Here is a 24,289-nt window from a genome sequence, read left to right as displayed (position 1 = left end):
ATGGACCCTGACGCAGACCCACGAGGGGACACTTACCTCGCAGGTGTCGTTGCGGACGTGGGTGCGGCCCCATTCAGCAAGCTGCCCGTCAAAGGGATCGCCGTCAAGGACTTCGTACCCGTACATCTTGCAGGAAGCGCAGGTTTGACCCCTCAGCTACTTTGATTTCCTCTATACGTTATTGTGCTTGAAAGTTCCACAATAGACAAGCGAAGTGAGACGTTACCGACGCCGCATTATTGTCAAGTCGACCGTGTGCTGGTCTTCGCAGTGCCAGTAGCCGCGGCCAGTTGCGACAGCTCGTGACTTTGTACCCAGCCGAAATGTGCTTGATTGTAGTCTCACTCTGAGACTTGGGGCATGTAGATCACAGAACGCGATTTTGTAGTCATTACCATAGTTCCTCGATTATCGGCGGAACCAATTCCATCCACTGAAGTAGTCTGGCGTTGATTTGCATCAAAGTTATGCAGACAAGAAGGCCGCACGTCACTATACATGAAGGAACGGGTTGCTCCCTGTAACGCACGCACAGGCACACGCCCGCACACAAACACAGTTTCACAAACGCACGAGGCGAACCGAGATCATATGCTTCCTGCGGCTGCTTCCATTTTTCTTTCTGTTTCTTTTGAGATTTGGTTCTCTTTTTTCACACTATGCTGCAATTGTATTAATGACGCACCAACTTTCTCAGAAGCACCATAACTGTTTTCGAAGCTACAAAATTATAGTAGCTTATGAAATGACTTGGCCCGATCGGAGGTTGACGGCTAGCTTGTAACATCTACTCTCACTCGTAGACGTTAATGTTTTCATCGTCTCGCTGTTCGCAAAAGTCTATACGCGAGCGACTTCCCGATCTCTCTGCTCCAGGAGCAGTGAAGCCCATCGGTGCGCAGTGCTCGCTGGCCAAAGTGAAGAAGGCCTGTTACTTCGAACCCAACGTGCCCGATGTACCCGGCGTACGAGCGGCGATTCGGAGCAGCTCGCCGGAGCTCCGCCGGAGCCCGCGAGAAGACAACGACCGCTCCAGCTCGGTGCACACCCGGTACATGCAGTTCACCAGTGACGGCAGCCTCCTCACGGAGTCCAGCGCTTTCCGGGAGCAGCGCTCCCTTCAGGTATAGACTACAATCCCGTGAGTGCTTAAAAAATAAAAATTCCAGGGTTTTACGTGCCCAAAACCGCGATACGATTATGACGCACACCGTCGTGGGGGACTGCGGATTAATTTGACCACCTGGGGTTCCTTACCGTGCACCCAATGAACGAAACACGGACGCTTCGTGCATTTAGCCCCCAACCGAAAGGCAGGCCGCCGCGGCCGGGATTCGATCCCGTCCCCCTCGGGCTTAGCAGCACAACCCCAAAGCCGCTGTATTTGTACGCCTTCGCGTGTACGGGTGTTTTCCAATGGCGAATCACATTCTACACTCGTAGGACCAAATGTGTTCCGCTGACCCACACCCGCTGCTGCGGTTCAGTGGCTATGACGTTATGCTGCTGAGAACGAGGTCGCGGGTTCGATTACCACCTGCCGCGGCCGCATTGCGATTGAAGAGAAATGCAAGGAGACTCGCACGCACGTCAGGTGCACGTTTGAGAACCCCGAGTTGTCGAAATTATTTCGGGGCCAACCCTATACGGCGTCCCTCATAGCCAGTGTGTTTATTCAGGAAGTTAAACATGCTATGCGGAAAGCGTCAGTGAGATATTGAACACAAGAAGAAAATCGCCGCAAACGTGTGGATGGTCTCGATCGCTTAAAAAAACGTTACGTAGCCATGCGAATGTCCTGCACAGGTTCAGACTATATGTATTGCCTTTACGTGACTCGCTAGACTGTGATAGGTACAAAGTGCTTGAAAGAGTGGAGCACGTGCTTGTGGCTTGTCCCCAACATCAGTGTGAATGGCAGACACTGACCTCTTCGTTAGCGCAAATTAACAACAGGCCGGGCTTAAAGTCTCTCTTCGGTGGAGGGGGCGGGGGGGGGGGGGGGAGCGACCAGTTTAGCTCGCGCACACTCATATATATATATATATATATATATATATATATATATATATATATATATATATATGATATAATCAAAGAATAGAAGCACGTAGGAAAAATACAAGGATGCTAGTGACGTTCCAGTCGGGGTCAGGCCTCCGTCGGAGCGAAGGCCGGTACCCGGATCAAACGTCAGTAAAATCATGGTAAATATATACGCACGAGAATAAGGGAAACCGAAGAGCTCGAATCTTGTTAATCAAGACCATAAAAAGCCAACAGACAACGAAGCCATGAAGGCATAGATGAAATCAGCTGCTGTGACTGAACTATGAAGGAACGAAAAAGGGAAATGAATGTAGACGAGAGGATAACATAACCCACAACCCATAACCTCCGCATTACGCTAGCGCTGCGCTACCAATAGTGCTACGGCGACGGCTATCAATTTATATATAAAAAGGGAAGCACAAGATCAAAAGATTGCGACTACAGAGGAGGCAAAAATGACAAAAAGCACGTAGGGAAATAATTGCATTTTCGCTCGCAAGGCGAAGCAATGATTGCGATAGCAAACTACTAAACAGCTATAAGAAGTAAGGTTAGCAGTTTTATCGGCCGTATCAATTTCAGTAAACATTCGCTTACTAAACGAATTACCAACCATATCGATCGCGCTCACAAGCAAGCATTAACGCATCTTACTTGATGACCAAGGAAACTTGCTTTTGGGACGTTCACTTTTTGTTTACTTTATTGGCGCTGAAAAATCCAACTTCAATCAGTGTAATGAAGCCAACTTTCTCTAGAATTAAAAAATAGTATGGGTGTACCGCTAATAAACATATTAGTGAGCGTGTATTTCAGCCATTCATTTAATGCGCCGTTTCAATCAAACACTTTAAGAAAATTGGCATTTTGAAAACGTTCTTTCAAAAATAACTCGGGAGGTAAAGGGTTAAAGCTATGTTATAACTCAAACTAAATAAGTCTAACTGCAACATAGATCATTAGTTGCCTTGCTTTATTGACAACCTCAGGTACTACAAGAATATGTTTCATGGTTTCACACCTATTTACCTACAAAAGTGCACAAAATTCATGCGCCTTTGGTATAGCATAGCACTCATAATGCACGACTAAACCTATGAAAAATAACTAGTAACCTAAAGAAACCAAGGGGAAATTTCACTAATTCACGAGCAGATGGCTCATGAAACAGTATGCTGTGTCAAGAATCTTAGTCGAACAAGGGTGGTGACCGTCATGTGCAGTGCCTCAGGGAAATGCATGCAGGAGTACGATAATACCTGCTTTCCTGTTGTTCTTTTTTCATGCCACATCAACCGATTAATCGCGATTAAGTTATTAATCGAAAAATGGAGAGTTAGAATTGCCGCACAAGGCTTAGCATAGCACGAGGCATAGGTGCCGCAGTGCTACAGTTGATCTGCCGAGGAGGAGCCGAGCCCCTCCTTAAAAATGGACAGGGGGCCGGGCCCCCTGTCTTTAAGCACTGACAACAGGCCGTTGACTGGAAAAAAAGTGATCCTGGACCCTTGGTCGCGCTCATGTCAGCGTATAGTGAGTCATCAAGGCTTTTTTAGAATTTTTTTATTAACAGAGGTTTAGCTTCCATACTCTGTACAGATCCTGCGGACACGAACGGGCATAAAGTCACACCTTACTGTCGACCCTCATCATCTCTGTTCATACCCCTCAGTTCCTCATCATTCCTTTCCATCTGAGCAGAGTGGCAGGCTAGAGGACTATTACCTCAGGCCAATCTCTGTGCCTTTCCTCTAGAGATTCTCCTCTCTCTTAAACACGTTTATCATTTTTTTTCTGATCACTCCTTGAGCGGGAATAATTGCTTGTACTTTACAATTAACTCAATTATCGAAAGTTACTGTAGAACAGCCAACACTACCGTCTAGAGTGCTGAATCAGTACGTCGCGATGTAAAAAAAAAAAAAACAAGAAAAAAAAACAAGATTAGTGCATGCGTTGCTGCTCGTTTGAGACACGCGGTTTGTGAACAACAACATAATTGTAAGGATATTGCCTTCCTGCCAGGCAGATTGCCCAACTAATGGCGGCGTAGTCATTTTTGCAAACAGTGCTATACGCACTGTTTGCAAAAATGACTAAGCCGCTACGAGCACTGTCTGCCTGTCCTGTGACGTGGAAAATGTAGATGTGGCTCTCGTGGTGAAATCGCGAGGAAAAGACAAGCCCCGGACATGTGCAGCTAGCGCACTGGCTTCATCTGAAAGCTGACCCGTGCAGCCGTTAGTTGGGTAAATCTGCACTGCAGACAAGAGCATTTGCGACTTAGGCAAATCGTCTATGCAGCCCCGTACCTTGTAGCTTTACAGGCTGCTATGTTATTGCTCTTTATTTGCACTGCAACACAGCGCTCAATTGCTCTATACAGAAGTGTGGGCGTCTGTACTGCGCGATGAAGTATACGTTCACTTATCTTGGCCACGAGCAGAGCGAACGTACTTCGAAGAGAAGAGGAAACCGGTTTTATTGGTAGGGATTCATTATGCATTCACTGTATTCTTTGCCGCAATGTTAGTTGCATAATGGCCGTACAGTACCGGAATGTGATAGTGCGCGATACCTCTTAAAAATGGACTAATATATATGGGATAGCCAGTTATCTTCGTACTATATGCTTTCTAAGACGTTGGACACCCAGAGAAATTTGGGTCATCTCACAACTGCAAGATGTCTTACTAGTTATTTACTGTTACGAATACTACTAACAATAACTACTACAACTACTACAATATTAGTAATAATAAAAATAATAATAATTCGGACACATACCTGTAGTGCTGATACCATATTAAATTATGGGGTTTTACGTGCCAAAACCAGTTCTGATTATGAGGCACGCCGTAGTGGGGGACTCCGGAAATTTGGACCACCTGGGGTTCTTTAACGTGCACCTAAATCTAAGTACACGGGTGTTTTCGCATTTCGCCCCCATCGAAATGCGGCCGCCGTGGCCGGGATTCGATCCCGCGACCTCGTGCTCAGCAGCCCAACACCATAGCCACTGAGCAACCACGGCGGGTGCTGATACCATATATCTCGTCGTTTATAAAGTCAAGGACATTTAAAGACTCCGCCAATATTTCGACGCAGTTGCCTTACTGCAGGGGGCAAGCCCTTAGATATAGAAAACCGCTAATTGACGGTAGTGTCGCACGCATTCTAACTGTGCCATGTGCGTGTCCTGTGTGTCCTGATCATATTAAATATTACAGCTATAGGTACATACTCTTGGAACACAATTAGAGAATAAAAAATCGCAGTTTCGTCGGCAAGGCAAAGCATCGATTGCGAAGCAAATTAGTAGACAGCTATATGAAGTAGAGATAGTAGTTTTATCGGCCGTATAAAATTGTAAACATTTACTTACTAACTAAATTAACAAGCATGGTGTCACGCGCGCAGAAGCAAACATGAACACATCTCACCCTATGGCCATGCACACTCGCTGTCAAAACGCTGGAGTGAGGAAGCGCGGCGGCAGGCACGAGCGAATTGACCTTCGTGCTGCCTTTCGCTTCAACGCGTACTAAGCTGCGAGAACACAGCGCACACGAAGTTATCAGCACTCGGCGCACTCTGTTGCCATCGCAGATCGCTTTCAAGATAGGGCCCGCGCGGCCGCGCCATACGCAGCCGCTGCCGGAGTAGTATGCCCCTCCCTCCCTCCCTTCCTCCCCACCCCCCGGTTCCCTTGTGCATGATGTAAGACGGTGCGTAGCCTCCCCTCCTTCCACCTTTGCGTGCGCGAGATTGAGCCACCTTCGCCGACTCAATCTCGCACGCTTTCTCTCGCACATACAGTATACGGCGCGCGGCGACGATGTTATCGTACTTGGACTTTATAGGGAACATCACGGCGACACCAACGGCGGTAATGTGCCTGGAGTGTCCATATAATTGCTATCGCAATGATAACACGGCCGTTATACGCTCAGACATCGCGCGACGCAACGCCAGAGATACGTCTGCAATGCGTTTCATGTAGTTAGCCCTTTGCGCTCCTGTCCTATCACGTTTGTGCAGCGCCTGGCGGCACACGGCCCGTGTGGTCCTGGTCGCACCGTGCTGCGACGCACGAAGCTTCGCGCTCAGCGGTCGGCCATGTCAGAGCTCTGGAAGAAGCCCCGGCGCCAGCGGAGCCTCCTGGGCGGCGCGGGCGTGGATGCGCACGCGCGCTCCGAACCGCCGCCGCACTGCATGCTGCTGCCAGAAGGCGACGACGAGCTCGCGTCGGCCAACGACATGACGTTCGGGGCCCGGAGGAGCCGCTTCCTCCGCGAAGACATCCAGCCTTGCACCTCGTTTGTCGGCATCTCCTCGTCCACCGTCGACCACTACTGCTGCAGGTACATGTAAATGCATTCTATCATCCATTTACAAACAGAAAGACAGAATTCGAAGTTTTGTTGAAACCACGCAGGACTTACACTGTTTCGCGCAGTATCAGCGTCTAAAATCCATCGCAGCAGCGTGTGAACGAAGTGCCATTGACAACCGCGGCTTTCAAGGCCTACTTTTTCTTCTCTCTGTTTCTCACAATCTAGCGCCGTAATGCGCATTGCAACCAATGGCTAGAGAGGCGGTGATGCTCTTAGCGCTCGGAATTGGAAGACGTCCTGGTGTAGGAATTTGTTGAGGTGCATTTTTAGAGCGCAGCTCGGCGTCGGCGTAAGCGGCAGAACGAACGAGTGGAGCGCAGCGGAGGATGAAAGACGGTGATAGCGAAGACAGCGCGAGGAGGAAAGTGGAGGAGGAGAGTATGGCGAAAGGGTGAGGAGGAAAGCGACCGCACAAGGCGTGCTCTACGGTGGCGACCCGATACGAGATGGCGCCATAGTAGCCTGCGCCGTCACTCGGTCGCCGATGACATCATTAGCAAGGCATGCGGTGAGCGCGTCCACTGATACCATATATGGAAACAAAGCGCTGGCGTGGGCTTCGGACCCACTGGCAGCCACTACGCATGCGCTACTTTACCTGCGCGGCCGCCGCTAGAGAATGCGCTCTACGCGAGCCACGCGTTCCCGTGTTCGCGCTTTCTTTCTGAACAATGAGCGACGCAACCGGTGGAATTCAAAACACATAAAGAGCTGCGCTCAAATTTCGCATTAGCGAGTGTCGTAATCGTCAGTGAGTTTTTGAAATTGAAATTCCCAGGCTTCGATACCACCCAACGTGCCTTAATTCTCACCTTCACTCTTTATACTTGGCATGACGCGATGACAATTATAGCCGGTAGCTACGACGACGACGGCCTACGCAAACTATTGGCGACGTCGCGAATGCAGTTGTATGTGTCTCGAAAAACAGCTGTCACTGTAAAAAGAAAGTGAATTGCCTCTTTCCCCGGTACGTGCCACTCTACTTTCGGCGACGGTAATGCTCGACTAATGAAGGAAGGCGAAAGGATTAAGGGGCCAGCGACATGTCAAGGCACTACGCGGCCAACGTATCCACATACATGGTCATTACCGTCGATGATATCGACTACGTGGCTCAAAGCAAAGTCGTAGCTAATGTAGGTTTTTTCCTGGCACTAAACCACCTGAGAGAGAGAGAGAGAGAGAGAAGGAGGAGAGGCAGGGAGATTTAAAACAAAAACTACCGTCAAGTATTAAGGTTAGTTAGGGAACACCTGCATATCGTGGTCGGCGACTTTGTGACTGTGTATTCGGCTTTAGAGCAGACAGTCGCAGGTTTGATTCCCAGATGCGCGTTTTCATTTCGATGGCAGTGGGATGCAAAAAAAAAATAATTTAAAAAAAAACCTCTTGTTTTTTGAGCTTTGAATGCATGTTTAAAAGAATCTCGTTTGGGCAAAATGAATCCAGAGACGGCTTGAACAAAGTGCCTTTTGTAAATGAACTTGATATCTCTCTATCTCTCTCTCATTGCATTATCGTGGCCTTGTTACGTAAAACCCCATAGTTAAACAACCGCTTAAAGTTAATACGAGCAGGACGAAGTTCTGACATAGCGATGTTATGACCATGAACTAGCCTTTTCGATTTTTTAAAACTTGAGTGACTTACCTTAATGTTTATAAATTCCGAGGGCGTGAATCAAAATGATAACGTCGGGCTCCGGAAATATCTACTTAGCAGCACGCATTGTGGCGCAACAGCTTGTCGCAAGTTCAGAACATGCCTACTGCGAGCAGTTTGGTTTTGGCCTCCTGGAAGCGTGCTTCGCCATAGGTCGTCGAGCGGGACGAGAAAATGTCACTCGAGGACGCCGCTCAGCACGATTACGCTAACACAGATGGCCGCTTGCCGATTCTCTTAGCTATAGGTACAGGGTGCGGCGTTCTCGGATAAATCCGAAAAACTCTGCAAAACACTCGCCGGTAAAAAAGAATTGTAATTTAACCGAAAAACTCCGATTTTGAGGGCACGTGTATAGCCTTAAAATGAAGATGGCTATTGTTCCTCGGACTTGCCAATAAATTTCGCCGCGAACGCGAACACCGCATTGCATGACATAATCAGAAAAAAACCACACGCCAAAAAGCACAACAAACTGTGCTGGAGATACAAAAACCCAATCAAAAGTTTCCTTGCTAAGAAAATGTTCGTTTAGTGCCCGTAGATGGGGACGAAGAAGGCGTACACAGGCAGAGCGCTACTCGCCGCTCTACACTGTCCCCTTTGATGGCGCTCGACGCGCTTTCCTTTTTGGCAGAACACACCAGGAACACGCGCAGGCCTCTCCTGGATGAATGCTAGTAGAGAGCTTCTTTTTAACGGGGTGGTGAGCATCAAGTTCAAATATTGTGTTAATCTGCCAAATTGTGTAGCCATCGACTTAAGATACGCTCTCAAATGAAGCTATAGATTGAAAACAATGTAGAGCTTGCTGTAGGTTCAGCCTATGGTATAACGTTCTTTTTTTTTCACGTTTCTTCGTTGTACGCTTGACGTTGTTCATGAGGAAAAGCGACCAGACGTTGCTGGTTCCTTTAGGCAGTACTAGTACCACGCTGTAATTGACAAGTGAAACCGTACTGTCGAAAGTAGCATTGTCAGTGAACTGTAGTATAACAGCGATTCATTCTTGTCCTGGGTGAAAATTATAAACACCCAGCGAAAGGAGCGAGTTGCCCCGGACATCCGAGACTTGCTTGCTATTTATTTTTTGTCCTAGTTGTACCAGATAACAATGATATACCCCGACTTGCGGAAGACTTTTTGCAATACCAGGCATGTGATGTGAACAAAATTGTTGAGCCGATGGTGTTCTGTCACATGCATGCCCACAACTGGCCTCTCCTTTCACGTTGTGCGGTGCTTCTCCTAGACTTCCCAGTATCTAGTGCGAACGTCGAAAGGGCGCACTCTATGTTCCGTGTCTTGAACAAGAAGGAGCATGTCACAGTTGCGTATGCAAACATTGGACAGTATGCTTGTATATATTACAATTTGCCACCACCGACACTGCTTCTGGTACCAGTTGCTCGAAAGAGTGCGTTCTTGTATTAGAGAGCAGTTGCCTATATTTTGCAAGAAATAATTAAAACTCGTAAAACTCCGATTTTGGGGCATGTAACTATGTGTTAAATGGAAACGTACCGAACGACTCCGAACTTATTTAAAAGAATAAACTCCAATAAACACCCTTCAAATGTGGCCAAAAATAAACTCCCAAAATGCAGAATCCTAGTTATTGGGCGCGATATGATCCTGTACAACTAATAATCCTAATAGCCGTCATCAGTTACCTGTCCTCCTTATATAGAAGGGCATAACATGAATGGAGGTTGAAAGTTCCTATGTTCCCTGCTGGTTTCTTTTCTCGCTTTCTTTGTTCTTCTTGGAATGCGCTATTTGATTCGTATATAGAAATTAATAACACGAATGGAGGTTGAAGGCACTTATTTTCGCATGTTCATTAATCGTATTGTTTGTTTCTTTCCGCCTTATTGCTTCTTCTTGGAATGTGCTATTTGATTCGTTTCGGACCTAGTTGTTGAAAGGGCGATTTCAAATCTACGAATTATGTGTTTTCTGCATTGCTGATATCTATAAAATATGTTTATTGAGTTGGTGCGGATACTGACTGTTGTTTTTACAATAGCAGCACCCTCAAAACGACCGTAGTGAAATCGAGCCCACGAGAGCTGGTCCAAATCTCTGAATTGCTGAAACTTTTCAACGGGCAAAAAACAAGTGGCATTCGAAAGTATAACACTGGAAATATTGAATAAGCAGTAAATGAATGTAGAAACATGAAATCACAAAGGAGGCTTAGCACTAGCATGTGTATGTAGGTAAAAATAAGAAGGTCAATATTATACCAATTTCGACAATATTGTTACGAGGCATTGCGTATGAGCATGTCGTTAAAGGACCGCTTTGCTACGGGAAGGGAAGAAGACGGGACATGCCGTGTGAGATGCTGTCAGCCATTATGCGGTAGCAGCAGCCTGTAATTATTGTAATATATAAGCTTCCGTCTCTCCCGTGTACTCGTGAATCCCCGTGACAATATAAGAAAGGCAGCAAGCGAATTGTATAATGAACTGTATGGCACCCAGAACAGTGTCTTAGGCACTAACGCGTAGTTGAGGAGCACAAATGGGAGTCTCTTGCTTAACTATAAGGCTCAAATTAGAATAAGGCTGGAGGTCACGTGCAGGTAAATAGGTGCAGGAGAAAATGGAATAACAGTCAATGTCAGAAAATGTGGCGGGGGATGCTGTTCTTGAATGGGATGCTGTTCTTGAGAGGAGACACCCTTCTTTCCTTTCGCCTGTCTTTTCCTTGGTATGTTGTGTCTTTGTCGTTGCATCTTCTTGAACAGCGTGCCACCCTCCATACGCAACGCCACATAATTTCAACATAATATCAAAACATGAGAAAACCGACGTAAGAAACTGAAGTATTATAGATACATTAACTTGGTTTCGGTATTGTGCAAGAAATCATTAAGACAATGTTGAAGCGAGTGAGGGCAACATACTTGACTTCAATCAGCCAAGATAACAGGCTGCAGCTTTAGAAAGGTATATTCAACAATGGGTAATATACCCGCGTCATCAGTAAGGTAGATGAGAAGTCTGCGGAACATCACCAACCTCTATACATGGCCTTCATATGAATTCCAAACATTCGTTTGTTTTGGCACAGATACCAGCATTCATGAAAACCTTGCATGTCCAGGAGCAGCGAAATCATGTGTGATTTTTTTAGGAAATATATTTTTCTACTGGGAGTACCTAGGAAATATCTTATTCTAAAATTTGTGGATTTTCTACTGGGAGTACCTAGGAAATATCTTATTCTAAAGTTTGTGGATTTCAGTGTGGTTGCAAGCGCAAAAAGTGTGTGTGAGAGAGAGAGAGAAGCCAGAAAGCTGGGATTATCGGTGAGGAAATCAAATGATGGACAGAACGAAGAGACACGCTTTTTCGCAAATGCATTCGATGTTGCCCTTGCTCGTGATAAACGAAGGAAGCCTGACTAATACAGTTAAAGTATTGTAAGCTCAAAGAACATGCCTGCAACTCATTTTCGGCAGGAGTGAGTCTTGTACCCCAACGGAGTACATGTACGTTCAGTGTACGTTCATTGGGGAATACGAGAGCTTCAAAAAATTGTTTGGTAAAGAACAATTAGTTATTACCACATCAAACAACTGCCTGCACCCCTCTGATTTTAGAGTTCGCAGTTATTCTACGCTACGCAACATGTATTTACGTTTAGGAACAATTAAGGTTTTGCTAATTACGGTATGATGGTGGCAAGAAAGAGAGAGAAATGTAAAAATGAGCTGAGAAATGCAGGGAGCTTAATGGAAAGAGAGAATTCTGGTTTGCAATCCATAAACTAGGAAAAAGAAAGAATTGAGGGAAAGAATAGCCAAAAAATAAACCAAGTGCGGGGGAAAAAAAGTAGAGTGGGTGGGGAACACCTGTTAGTATCAAAGTCTCGCTAATAGGATACTCGAAGCTAGAAAGTTCATAGCGCATTTATCGACTTGTGGTGCAACGACCGCATAGGCCGGCAATTCATGATTGACTGCTCCAGAAGCGGCCGGTCGGGGAGACGTTCCAACGCAGGACCGCCTGTTTGTATTGTAGCGAGGACAGCGGCAAAGAACATATTCGATAGTTTCCTCGCTGTCGCAGTCGTCACAAGCAGCACCGCCAGCCATTTTGATGTGAAAATCAAGAAACGTTGTTAAAATTGCAGGACGCTTTCGGGCTCCGTTCGCATCACATTTTTCTTTATGAGTAGGCTTCACTGCAATACACAACGTCGGAAAGCCAGCTTACAAAGGCCAAGCTTACACTGATCCCCTAAAGTCGGCTTCACTTTTAAACACAAATGCATTGCTGGGAAGACATTTTTACAGGAGCAATTTAAGCCGTGTTATATCAAAATGTGAAGGCCCTATGACCTTTTTTTTTATTATTTTAATAATTAGTTGCTGTTGCCCCGAGGCGCGCGCCGTGTCCAAAATTTAGAAAGGCTCGGTTGTCAACATTTCCCTCAATGTTTTCTAGAACCAAAGTACAGCCAAACACCATCAGAATTGGAGGATGCTTCGCCTTTAAGAGTGGAACGCGATAGCATTCAAAGATCGCTGGCTGCTTATCAGGCTTTTTTCTCGTATATTCAAATTACAATGCGACGCTATCACGCCTGCAGGTTGTGGTTAAGTCGTACTTTACGATTTTTCTGACGGATTTTACTTTGAGAAATTCAATTTTTCTTCACTAACGCCTTGCGCCACGCGGAGGGCCAGTGTGGTCGGAGTGGTTCGGAATGATGTGGTTCGGCATGGTTATTTCCGCTAGACGCCGATACTTAACGCCGACGTCGCCGCCGACAACGGATTTTCTGTGACACGGGGCCCTTAACGCTCTCGCGTTAAGATCTGCTTCAAACCGCCGTCGGCTAAATACAGTTATCTCGGTTCGGGATCGGGGTCTAGGCGATGCAGGTGTGTGTACTGGAAAACGTGTGGGGCACGAAATGCGGTGCGTGGCAAAGTGACAAGACCTGCAGTACCCAGAGGTACGTATCTAAATTCTGTGACGACCGAAGAAATCAGCAAAAGCTCCACCCACAAAACCGCACTGTCCTTCCCCTCGCTCCAAAACATGTATAGTCCCCGAGAGATGTCCACAATGAAAAAGATTCGACTGCACCGTGAAGTCACGGAAGTGGGAGAACGTAATTTCCTGGCTCATCTACACAAATTATTTGAATTGCACAGACTATGGCGTTTCGAATGCGCACCTTTCCACAGGATAACTGTGTGATTTACGCGCCTTTCCGGTGCCCTGTGGTGCACGTGAGTTGCATTTTTATGCACGATACCAAGCGTTGAGAACTGTTGATCACGATAGCGGCACTTTGAGTCTCTTTCTCACCTCATCTCCCACTGCCGTAAGGTGGGGACGGCAAGCGATGGGGAAGTCACTGTCCTCGCACACTTCAGCTTGTCATAAAATGTTTTAGTTTGACGCGATCGTAGGAATCTTGCAGAAACAAACACTCATTTGGTGCACGCGGGAAAGCATTTGCGAATTTCCTGGTAACGCATTTCTCATTTCAGCTCGTCATGAGAGAAAAAGAAATCGAGGAATTTACAAAAAAAAATAAACAAATGCAAGCAGAAATGGATCATTTCAGTCTAGTAAAGTAGGCTTTTGTAATGTCTCAAGTTAATCTGTCGTGTCGAGTGTCCTACAGGGATGCTGTTGAACCGTTGTAAATTAGATGGAAGAAGGCGGCGAGTATAGAAGCTGTCTGCCACAGTGCCTACTCCAGACGCAACAATCCTTACGTCTCTCGTGCGTGTGTTTCGTAACCGCCATCCGCTTACGTGCTACTGTCAGGCTCCTCGGAATTGGAGGATGTGATCTGTCATTGCGCCTTCCACGATGACATGAGCGGTTGCGGCAAGAATTGCGTTGCATCAAACCCGATGGCAGAAAGTATACTTGAAGGCCGACTGGGCCTCAGGACTGGCGTATTTCTCTTTTAACGCATTTGCCGTTTTGCGAGCGAGATTATCTGAATTTTGTTTTGGATACAACAGACTGGCCGAGAACCCGGGCCGTAACCTTCAGTACTAATGTCGGGTCTAATTAATTATATCAATACTTATATCGTTGATTAAACTGTCACGCTGGTACACTGCTGACAAATGAATCGTACCTGCGCTCCAGAAGCGCTGACTGCGTATCAAATATGTATAAAGTTGCAATTCCAGAGAACGGGCTAATTATTCGGTGGTCTGGCAAGGTCGACTCGTTTCTTTCGCTAATAACCGGACGAGGAACGACAGCGACCCCAAAAGCGCAGCGCACAGTACTAAAAACAGCGCAATGGGCACGGACAACCTAGAAGACAGTGAACAACTCTTGCGTCGTGCAAAGGACAAGAAAAAAAATAAAATGCATATCTAACGTAGATGATGGAATCCACGTGAAACTAAACTTAAGTAAAGCGAATAAATGAATGCTTTAAAACTATAGTGGCGATCTGTACAATTTTTGTGTACTTTCATTCTATGCAACGTGTAATCTCATGGAATGTTTATCCACCACTAAGGTGACAACTGTATTGTAATGCAAATTTCATGTTTATGCACTGCATAGTTCTCACAACTATGCCGAAATGCGAACTCCAAATCGGGTGGATGCACAATGTGACACGTATACGCAGCGATGTCACAATGACGAAGGCGATGTGTGGTGCTTGTTGAGAAAAGAATGGTGATTACAGGCGTACTATGCACGGAAAAGTGTATGACACTTATCAAGCAACATTTACGGATTCTGTACCTCATGTGTCACAGTGGGACACGGCGCTTCCGGAGGATTGACCAAGAACGGACACACCCCCAGTATATAGCACATACCAAATGGCTAAATCAAGTAAATGAAATAAACCGTTTAGTGAAATTCAACATTCCACTAACAGGTCAGTGTGCTTTCCGGGTACTTTCACATAACCTTTGTATACATATCCACAAATATATCCGGTGAGATAGCGACCGGCCCAACAGCCAGGCAGCCAAGCCAAACCTGGGAAAGTTACCTAGGAAAGCTTCGCTTTAAAGAGGGCTACTTTTGTTGATCAGACCACTGCACAAACATACAATGCCCAAGTCTGTCTTCCTTCTTCTTGCCTTCTTTTCTTTGTCTTCATCTTACTACAGTCTGACTTAACTATCGTTTCTGTCTTTTGCGTTCTTTTTTTCATTATGGAACCTAAACTAACCAACTAGCCCTATATAGCTCAGAGACAGGTCAACAATAGGGGGAGGGGGGTTAGGTCGCCCTTCCCCCTGTTGTACCAGACACTTTCACTGACACAGGAAAAAGAAAAAAAAAAGAAATTTTGGTTACTTACGACAAGTAATACGTTTTTATTTCTTTCGTTTTTTAAATCTATTCGTATTGCCTTTTTAAGCGTGCACTGTTACTTTTCAGTCACCTATATGCTTAGATTCTTTCTAAGCCTTGAGCACCGTTCACCTGTGCATAGTTGAAGTACTTCTTGTTCGTCCTGTCTCCTTCGTCTCTGTACAAATTCATTTGCGCCCCTCTTCTAACTGTTCTCTTGGGCTCACCGTAATCGTTAATTCTTCTTTTAATGAACAATCGCAGCTTCCAACATTATTATTTTGTTCATATACTTCTACTCGACGCAGACGGGTTGTCAAGTATGGGCGATGCAATAATAATAAAACTTATATAGAAACACATACTTGGCTTCAAGGTTTTCTGATTGCGGTAGATAAAAGTTACATAATTTCAGAGCAAAAAAAGTCACACAAATGGTGCAGTGGTGGTGCACAACAACAACAAAAAAATTTCCTCTCCCCCACCACTTTCCGCGCCTTTGCTTCCATTAGACTGATCCACAAGTTCACTCCTGCCAGTGGCTCAAAAGCTCTACACACCTTACACCAGACCATCGTTTGTACCTGAACGTACCGACATGGAATAGCGCGCGCCATCTCGCCGTGAAAGTTAAAATGAGGAAACGCGGGGCCGCTTGCTGGAAGACTTGGCGCGTCGTCGCTTGAAGGAGCCACGCAGCGGCTTGGCTCAATGCCGGTAGCGTGCACTTCACTGTCCGGCACTGCTGCTGTTGTTTCTGCTTACTCCTTGCTTCGAAGCACGCGTTTTCTGTGGCTGACGTATCGCCGGTGCAATCATCCGCTCTTGGAGCGTTGGGTGCACTTTATAAGCAAGCGGTGCAGCGACTACGCCAGCATTGCTTCCATAACGGGAGAAGTCGCTCAGCTTGGATGAAAGCGCAACTGCGGGCTAAATGCTGTAAATGTATGCGCTAAACAGAAAAATAAGATCAGCTGCTTTAGTAAATTCTCCTTCTTCTACGATACCTAAAAACAAAGCAATAAAGGTTACTCTTACGGCGAAAGAAGGTTTGGGAAGCCAGAAAAGACGCAAGGACGCAACGCTGTTGGCGACACCGCTTTGAAGTTCCCGCTCTATCTGGCCGTGACGTCATGGGTTTTGACGGCGCTGGCTCGCGTCTTGTTCATTTTATTATCGGTAAAGAGAAGGACGTCATTCGTTTCTAAAGGAGTTAAAAACTGAACTTCAATAATTGGTAGGTAAACTGAACCCCGCACTAAGCACGAAGGATAACAGACAGACAAGCGCGCTGATTCACTTGTTTCTTGTAGCTTGGTAAGTTTCAAGAACTTTTACTGAGCCACTATACAACCCAAGTACGAGAAAGTACATTGAAATCTTTGACGTCACACTGGCCTACCGGTGCTGAGATTTAGGACCAAAATTAAATAAATGCAGCTTTGACCTTCATTTCCTTTTCTAACGTCAACCCTTTAACGCGAAAATAACGATTATACAGTTTTGAAAAAATACTTAATCAGTCTAAACTGATTATCTGTTTATCTTCAGTGTCCCTGTAATGTACTAAGCCGAGGAAAAGCATTGTATATTTTCTCTCTCTCTCTCTCTCTCTCTCTCTTTCGTTTTTCTTACACCCGCCACTGACTGCAGAAAAACTTCGGGAATTGTCACATGCAGACTGTGCGCCCATTCGCACGAAAGGATTCACCAGTCCTTCAAAACAGACACTGCGCAGTCACCAATGAAAAGTCAGTGCACGCGCTTCTGATACCTGAGAGTTACATTAACGAATTTATTTGGAACAAAGCTTCTCGAACTCTGAAAATAAATTAATGTTATACAAACGAGGACTGCTGGCAGACTTCATATCATGATAAAACGTCACTGTCAATCGCTAAACGGACATGGCAGAATAACTCGGAGAAATTAAACAATTGTACTGCAAGCAAGCAATGCTAAACACTCTTCTTCTGATATCCTGTGTGAATCCTCCGCGAGTCTCAACTTCCGGTGAAAGGCTGCGACGTGTACAGGAAAGTACTTCCCTTCGAAACAAAGATGACGAGCATTAGAATACGCATATTAATTCGCCGACTGGCGTTTGCTCGACGTTATAGAGGTACTTCGCGACATACTACAGCCAAGGTTTAAGTGCGACAATGCCCAGTGCGTTATTTTTCACTGCGAGTCAAGATTTAAGAAAGGGGAGGGGGTATCACGTTTGTTCCTTAAGTTCACGTAACATGCTGGCAATGCTATACTGTAATTTCTTTATTATCTGCGATCATTATAAACTGATAATTGGTTCATCGAGTTTAACGTCCCCAACCTACACACGGACTGCGAGAAACATCGTATTGATGGCTCCCGATCTATTTTGATGGCCAGTGGTTCTTTATTGGTCAACGAAACCTTGGTATATGAGCGTGTATTTAGTTAGCGCCGGCTGGAAAGTGGCGGCCGCGGTTGCGAATCGAACCTTAACGTTGTACTGAGCATCAGAGCGCCGCAGCCACAGAACAACCGTGGCGATTACTTTACGAACGGTTTGTCGGCACCTCTTGTTGAACTACTAACCCATCCTGTAAACTAACTAAAAAACTAACTAGCTAACTAACCAAATGTCTAACTAACTATAGCTTGCGGAAGTTTTTGGGAAGCTGTACTTAAAGAATCACCCTGACTTTCTGCCCTCAACCGGCCGCGGCGATTTAGTCACTCTGTCGTTCGCCTGCTCAGCACGAGGTTGTGGGTTCGATCGGCTGCGGTAGCGACCGACGGAGGGGGAATGCGAAAAATGCTCCTTTCCTTATTAATTTTTTTTATTTGAAGAATAATCTCTCAAAATTATTTCTGAACTTATCGCAATGCAAGTCGTGCAACTATAGCACAATATGACGAAGTTGGCGCCACGCCCATGTGTCCGTAATTTACTGCGGTTGCGTCTTAATTGTGTGTTGCCTCCAGCGAATCTTAAGCACCTGGCAGAAGTTTACTCCGGGAAAACCTTGTTTGTCTGTTGGAACTTGGAACTTCTGCAGTTGCCTGTTCGTCGTAGTCGAATGCAAATCAATTGATTAACTTTCGTTCCCACACATCTTTAGGCAATAAAATAAAGATGAAGAAAACGTGACGACAGAATCCCAGTAAACGTCGAACACGACCTCCTGATAACCGAAAGCCTTACGTTATCTCCCTCCCTTTATCTTTTATTTTTCATTTTCTTCCCTCCCCCAGCGCAGGGTACTAAGCTGAATATTGCGATCTGGTTAACTTCCCTACAATTCTTTATTCCTCTCTCTCTCTGCTCGCCCTGGATGTGGCGTCGTCTTGCAACGTCATCTGGGAACACAGACGTTCGCATTGAAAACTACTCTTAAAAGATCAAATGGCTACTAGCAGCCTGAGAAATCAGTACAAATTCAGCCCACAAATCCGCGTTGCACTTTCCCTTCGTGCCTCCAGGCACAAAAATATAGTTCTCGAAAGACAACAATTTTAATGCCGTTCGTCTTTTGCGTGAAGTCACGAAAATAGGCGAACGTAATTGGCTGACACATATATTACATTAATTTTCTTTGCATTGAACAGTGGTATAGATTTACCACATTACCCGCCGTGGTTGCTCAGTGTCGTTTTACAAAACGACTGACTGTCATGAAGATATATCAATGTGGGATGCTTTAGCACATATAAAACGAGTGTGATCTGACAAACTCCTGTTCAAGCTTGTAGCCAAGCTGGAAATAAAGAAAAAAAAGAAAGCCGTGGTTGCTCAGTGGCTATGGTGTTGGGCTGCTGAGCACGAGGTCGCGGGATCGAATCCTGGCCACGGCGGCCGCATTTCGATGGGGGCGAAATGTGAAAACACCCGTGTACTTAGATTTAGGTGCACGTTAAAGAACCCCCAGGTGGTCCAAATTTCCGGAGTCCCCCACTACGGCGTGCCTCATAATCCGATCGTGGTTTTGGCACGTAAACCCCCATAATTTAATTTTTAAAGATTTGCCAAATTCTTAGGTTCTCATGACATCACGGCTGAAAGGGTGAATTGGTTTCTGCTATCTCTATACTCGCGTACAACTTTCCATGGCAATCAAGGGAAAGCTACAGAGGCGGAGCTTCTGCACGTGCGTCCCTGCGCCAAGTATTCCGGCAGAGTGCTTATGGTTTCATGTAACAGATATATATAGTGAAACAGCGTAGCTTTCACGTGCGATGGTTTCGCATTGCCCAAACCTGGATAAGAAATGCAATAGAAATAAGTAAAATGTAACATTCAAATGGTCTATTTCGTCTTATTTAGCTGTTGCGAATAACTTCTTTGTGTTTTCTCTTCTTCAGTTTTTAAACTAACGCTGATGAAAATGTGGGGCTTCTTTCAGATGCGCTCATACTTCTGTACGTTCTTCCCCTAGCTGTAGCTAAAAATTATGGAGTTTTACCTGCCAAAACCACCTTTCGATTATGAGGCACGCCGTAGTGGGGGACTCCGGAATAATTTGGACCACCTGGGGTTCTTTAACGTTCATTTAAATCTAAGTACACGGGTGTTATCGCATTTCGCTCCCATCGAAATGCGGCCGCCATGACCGGGATTCGATCCCGCGACCTCGTGCTTAGCAGCCCAACAGCACAACCACTGAGCAACCACCGCGGGTGCCCCTGTAGCTTTCCCTTCATTGCCACACAAAGTTGTCCGCGAGCATAGGAGGGTGTTTCGCGCATCGATACAAGTGTTGATTGGGCGACAACCGCACCGCAGGGATCGCGATTCCAGCAGCCGCCTGCCTGGAGGCGCCGCCTCGCTTCGACGCCTGGAACGGCCGCCAGCGTCGTCCGAGAGCCGCGGCCGGTGCCAGCTGGACCGGCTTCGGCCCAGCGCGTGTCGCCAACAGAAGCGGCGCCGCGTGCGAGTGAGCTCGTCGTCGCGCACCGACGACTACGAGGACGACCTGCTTCTCGCCAGGCTCGAGGATCACGCCGCGTGCGCCAAGTTGTCCCTCTCCGAGCTCAGATGTCCCGCAGGAAAGCTGCGGACCAGCGACATGTTTGTCGGTGGTGCGTCTCTCACTCACGTGCGCGCTCGTCCAGCACTGTTTTTTTTTTTTTTTTTTTAAGTTCACGCAGAAGCGTGGAACTTCCCGACGTGGAGCTAGCGGAGAGATCCGGCCATATCCTTAGAGCGCTGGAGATTCGTAAAGATTTGCTTAGGAAAGGGCAATTCGTGATCTGCCAGTGGCTTGGCAGTATGGTCCCGGTTATAATCGCGATGAACAGGCCTCCACGTGCTGTGAAATCAGCAGTCGCCTTCAGGCTAGCAAAGCTTTTTAATCAAAAGTCTCTATGCTCGACAAGTTATGTGAAAGAGTTAAATCGCTATTATTTACGCACGCACACTTGAAGCCTGCTTTGGGCAGTGTTATATAATAAACAAGCTCCCACGACATTACGCATGCGATTGAAAATAATTTGCTTAAATTGACATCGGCAGAGCATATGTATTAGATTTTTAGTCTTTCAGACAAAATATATATATATTCATAAGACAAGGCACGTTGAAGGTCGTGCTAAAGGGTTATTCCTCAGATCTGTCAGTCACCCCTCCTTCTTTTTCGCGTACACATCACTGCATACGACGCATACGACAATGCAAGAAGCCCCACAAGATCGCAGTTTTCCCAGCTACTTCACAAGCTTTGTTCATGTACTGATGTCAAGGGTTTGACAGAAATGTCTGGCCGAGTAAACTCATATTGTGGATTTAAAATCTGAACACTGACCACACAACGACGAAATTGACGTTTTGGTACCTGTACGGGCACCCTGTTAGCATATACGGGGTGAAGATCGTCTTCCGTTCTGTTAAAGGTGTGTTCAGTGTAGCTCGAATGATGAGCGGCGATTCCAGATGAAGCCGTGATGGCAGAGTTTGGTCTGTTACCAAGAAGCTTGCGCCTTCCCAATCTATGGTGCGTCTATATTGGTCCAGATGCTTCCACGTGCTCCAGTAAGGCATTTCTTTGACATGCATCTGTTCTTTACCTCATTCTGGCTCCGTTTCAACGTCTGTTTAGATTTACGGTTTCACCGATATAGAGGGATTTGCAATCTGTACATGGTATATTGTACACGTAGAAGACAACGAAACTTGCATCATACCAATCTATGGACACACCATAGATTGCGACGGCGCGAACGTCTTGGAGACAGATCATTAACAGAATGAGCATCTTGGAGGCAAACCCTTAACTGAATGGATGACAATCCACCCAATCTCTCTCTCTCTCTCTCTCTCTCTCTCTCTCTATATATATATATATATATAGCCATATAGCCATTTCGTCGTAAATTCAAGAGTACTTAAGCTGTTTCAACGGTGAGGTTTCTGCGTTGTGCACAATGGGGGCACCGTAAAGTCAGTCGATGTGTGGTCGGTGACAAGATTTATAGTTGCCGTACGACGTGCCCACGTACAGCATCGGTTATAGCAGTTCATTACTGCACTAACGCAAAGAAAGCAACACTTTCACAAGGAGACACATAGGCACGGTGTAAGCGCGGACCTACCAATTGATATTATTGAAAAAAAAATGTACTTTCTACGTGGCTTCTTGTGTTGCGTCCCCCGTTTTGCTTATTTATTATTCATTTTTTTTCTATTTTTGCTTTTCATTAATGCAGCACATCCCTATGTACTACTATCCTGATCCAACTAGTCCTTCAAGATCTTATTCTCGAAAATACTGTATCGGTAGCTTCTTCTTTAGCGCGTTTATTAGTACACGAGAACGTCAAATCGAAATTTGTGCGCGAAGTCAAAGTAGAGCAACACTATCCTGCAGCAGCCCCAATTGTTGCCGTTGCGCTGATCACTCTGCACTTATATATAGCCCTCTGGTTTTCCTTGCACACGCCGGGCGCAGGGGGCCGACGCTGTCGTTCCACGGATTTGGTCGAAGTGGCGCGCAACGTGATCATCTGGGTGCTGGTGCTGAGCGGCACCGCTACCATCATGTTCGGCGCAGTGGGCATCATCGTGCTGCGCACAGGCTCGGTCATGTTCCTCAGCTCGGCCGTGGGCTCGGCGCTCACCACGGTCGGCGTCCTGATGGCCATCTACTGCACGGACGCCTCCTCGGACCGGGGGCTGCAGCGAATGATCAACCACAAGTACAACTATACATGAGGCCATGCAACGTGCCAAACTTTTTTTCGCGCGGAAGAGCGCGATGTTTACGCGCTTCACGTGAATGCTGACCAGAACGGATGTAAAATGAAACTCGAGGGACCTAGCTCGTCGCCGTATGTACGACGTTCCCCTAAATACGATAGAAAAAAATTCCTATACGACGCCGACGTTGCTTACACCATCAAACCCATGACATGTGACAACAGAGATGTAACAGTGGCAGAAGATTCGAACGAAAGCACTTAAACAGCGATATTGCGCTTACAAACGTGCAAATAATATTAGGTTAACAAACTACAGGCGGTAAAAAATGGCTATAAATGTGAATTTACATACTTATGAAAACACTCTCGCGGCCAAAGGGTAGGCAGTGGGCCACAAAAGCTTACGGGACACGAGATTTGCGAAAAAGCTGAATTCATACGGCGCCTGTGTACATAGCCTCAAATTCACAGTTTTGATCTGTAGTAGTCTTTGGGACCTATATACGTGGTGACCTACTATAGGGGTATCACACGGTACACTTTCGATCGCGATCGAGCACAATGGGAATCGAATTTCTTGATCGCGATTTGTTCGTTTGCAAGCTGCATAAGGGAGCCAATCATGGGTCGAGAAATTCGAGCCCGATCGATTGAGCTCGACAACGATCGAAAGTGCACCATGTGATACTTGTAATAAATTAGGAGCGCAACGATTTAACTAGAAACATTTGTCGTGGAAACCGTGTCCCGTAAACGTCTGTGTCTTTCTGTACACTCACACGTGATGGCAAAATGCACTACTCGTTCAAAATGGAGCGTTTCGAGAAAAGAGTCCGCCAGAGATGTCAGAACGGCAGCAGCGACTTACAGCTGCACACTCGGGTACTTCCGCTGTGCTCCTAAAACGCAAGTGAAAAACAAAGTTCAGAGCTTCTAGGATAGAACACGCATCACCTATTACGGTGGCTTTGATGTAGGGCTCTGTTTTTTTGCTCGTAAGGTCGCGCCTTTTTTTATGTTTGTCTGTTTGCATATTTCACACGGGTCACCAACGTTTGTTCGGTTTGTTTTGAGGGCAGCGCTCTCCGGGTGCTTCACATGCTTGCGATCTAGAACACCAGCTGCGTAACGTGAGTATGACGGACAGGATCTTGCCGGTTGAAGCACTCCGACAATAAATATTCGAGGAACCGCCTGCTCCATTACGACGCCCGTGGTTAAATTTTTTTGCTGACTGTGAATCACGCACACTTAAGGCTCTTCGCACGAGCGGAAAGAGTCCCTTCGCTCGCTTTCCAGCGGTATAGGGGGCGTTCATTTTTAAGTTTTACGGAATTTACGAATTGTAGCCGGGGAGCTTGTCAGGCCTATCCACTTGGAATGAATTTCCAGAATCATACCAGTTTGGAGATATGCGCCAGCAAACTCGCCGTAAAAATGCACTGTTGTTCCACTTACTTTTTTTACCAAAATGCTGTTTTATACATTGAAGCACAAACGTAACTGGAACGCCCATGTATTTCGTTCCACACTTTGGGAAGTAATATCTCGAAACTGGTGTCATCCTGGAAATTCATTTCAAGTGGATGCGTCTTGCAAACTCACCGGCTATAATTCGTAAATTGCACTATGTGTCGTAATGTAATTAACTAAGAAGTTCAATTTTTGTTAATTAGTTGA

The 24,289-nt window shown here is 46.0% G+C and overlaps 1 protein-coding gene across 1 annotated transcript; it reads left to right on the top strand.

Annotated features, from left to right (window-relative positions):
- On the top strand, positions 1-22,622 carry LOC125943579 (uncharacterized). Its single transcript, XM_049663012.1, has 5 exons — positions 1-142; positions 877-1,124; positions 6,094-6,416; positions 20,199-20,494; positions 22,360-22,622. The coding sequence occupies exons 1-5, from the start codon at positions 1-3 to the stop codon at positions 22,620-22,622; spliced, it is 1,272 nt and encodes a 423-aa protein (XP_049518969.1).
- The last annotated feature ends 1,667 nt before the right edge of the window (positions 22,623-24,289 follow it).

Source organism: Dermacentor silvarum, chromosome 2 (genome assembly GCF_013339745.2).
Source record: "Dermacentor silvarum isolate Dsil-2018 chromosome 2, BIME_Dsil_1.4, whole genome shotgun sequence".
Taxonomy (NCBI): Eukaryota; Metazoa; Arthropoda; class Arachnida; order Ixodida; family Ixodidae; genus Dermacentor; species Dermacentor silvarum.
The sequence above is the reverse complement of the archived record's forward strand: the minus strand, read 5'-3'. Positions and strand labels throughout refer to the sequence as shown.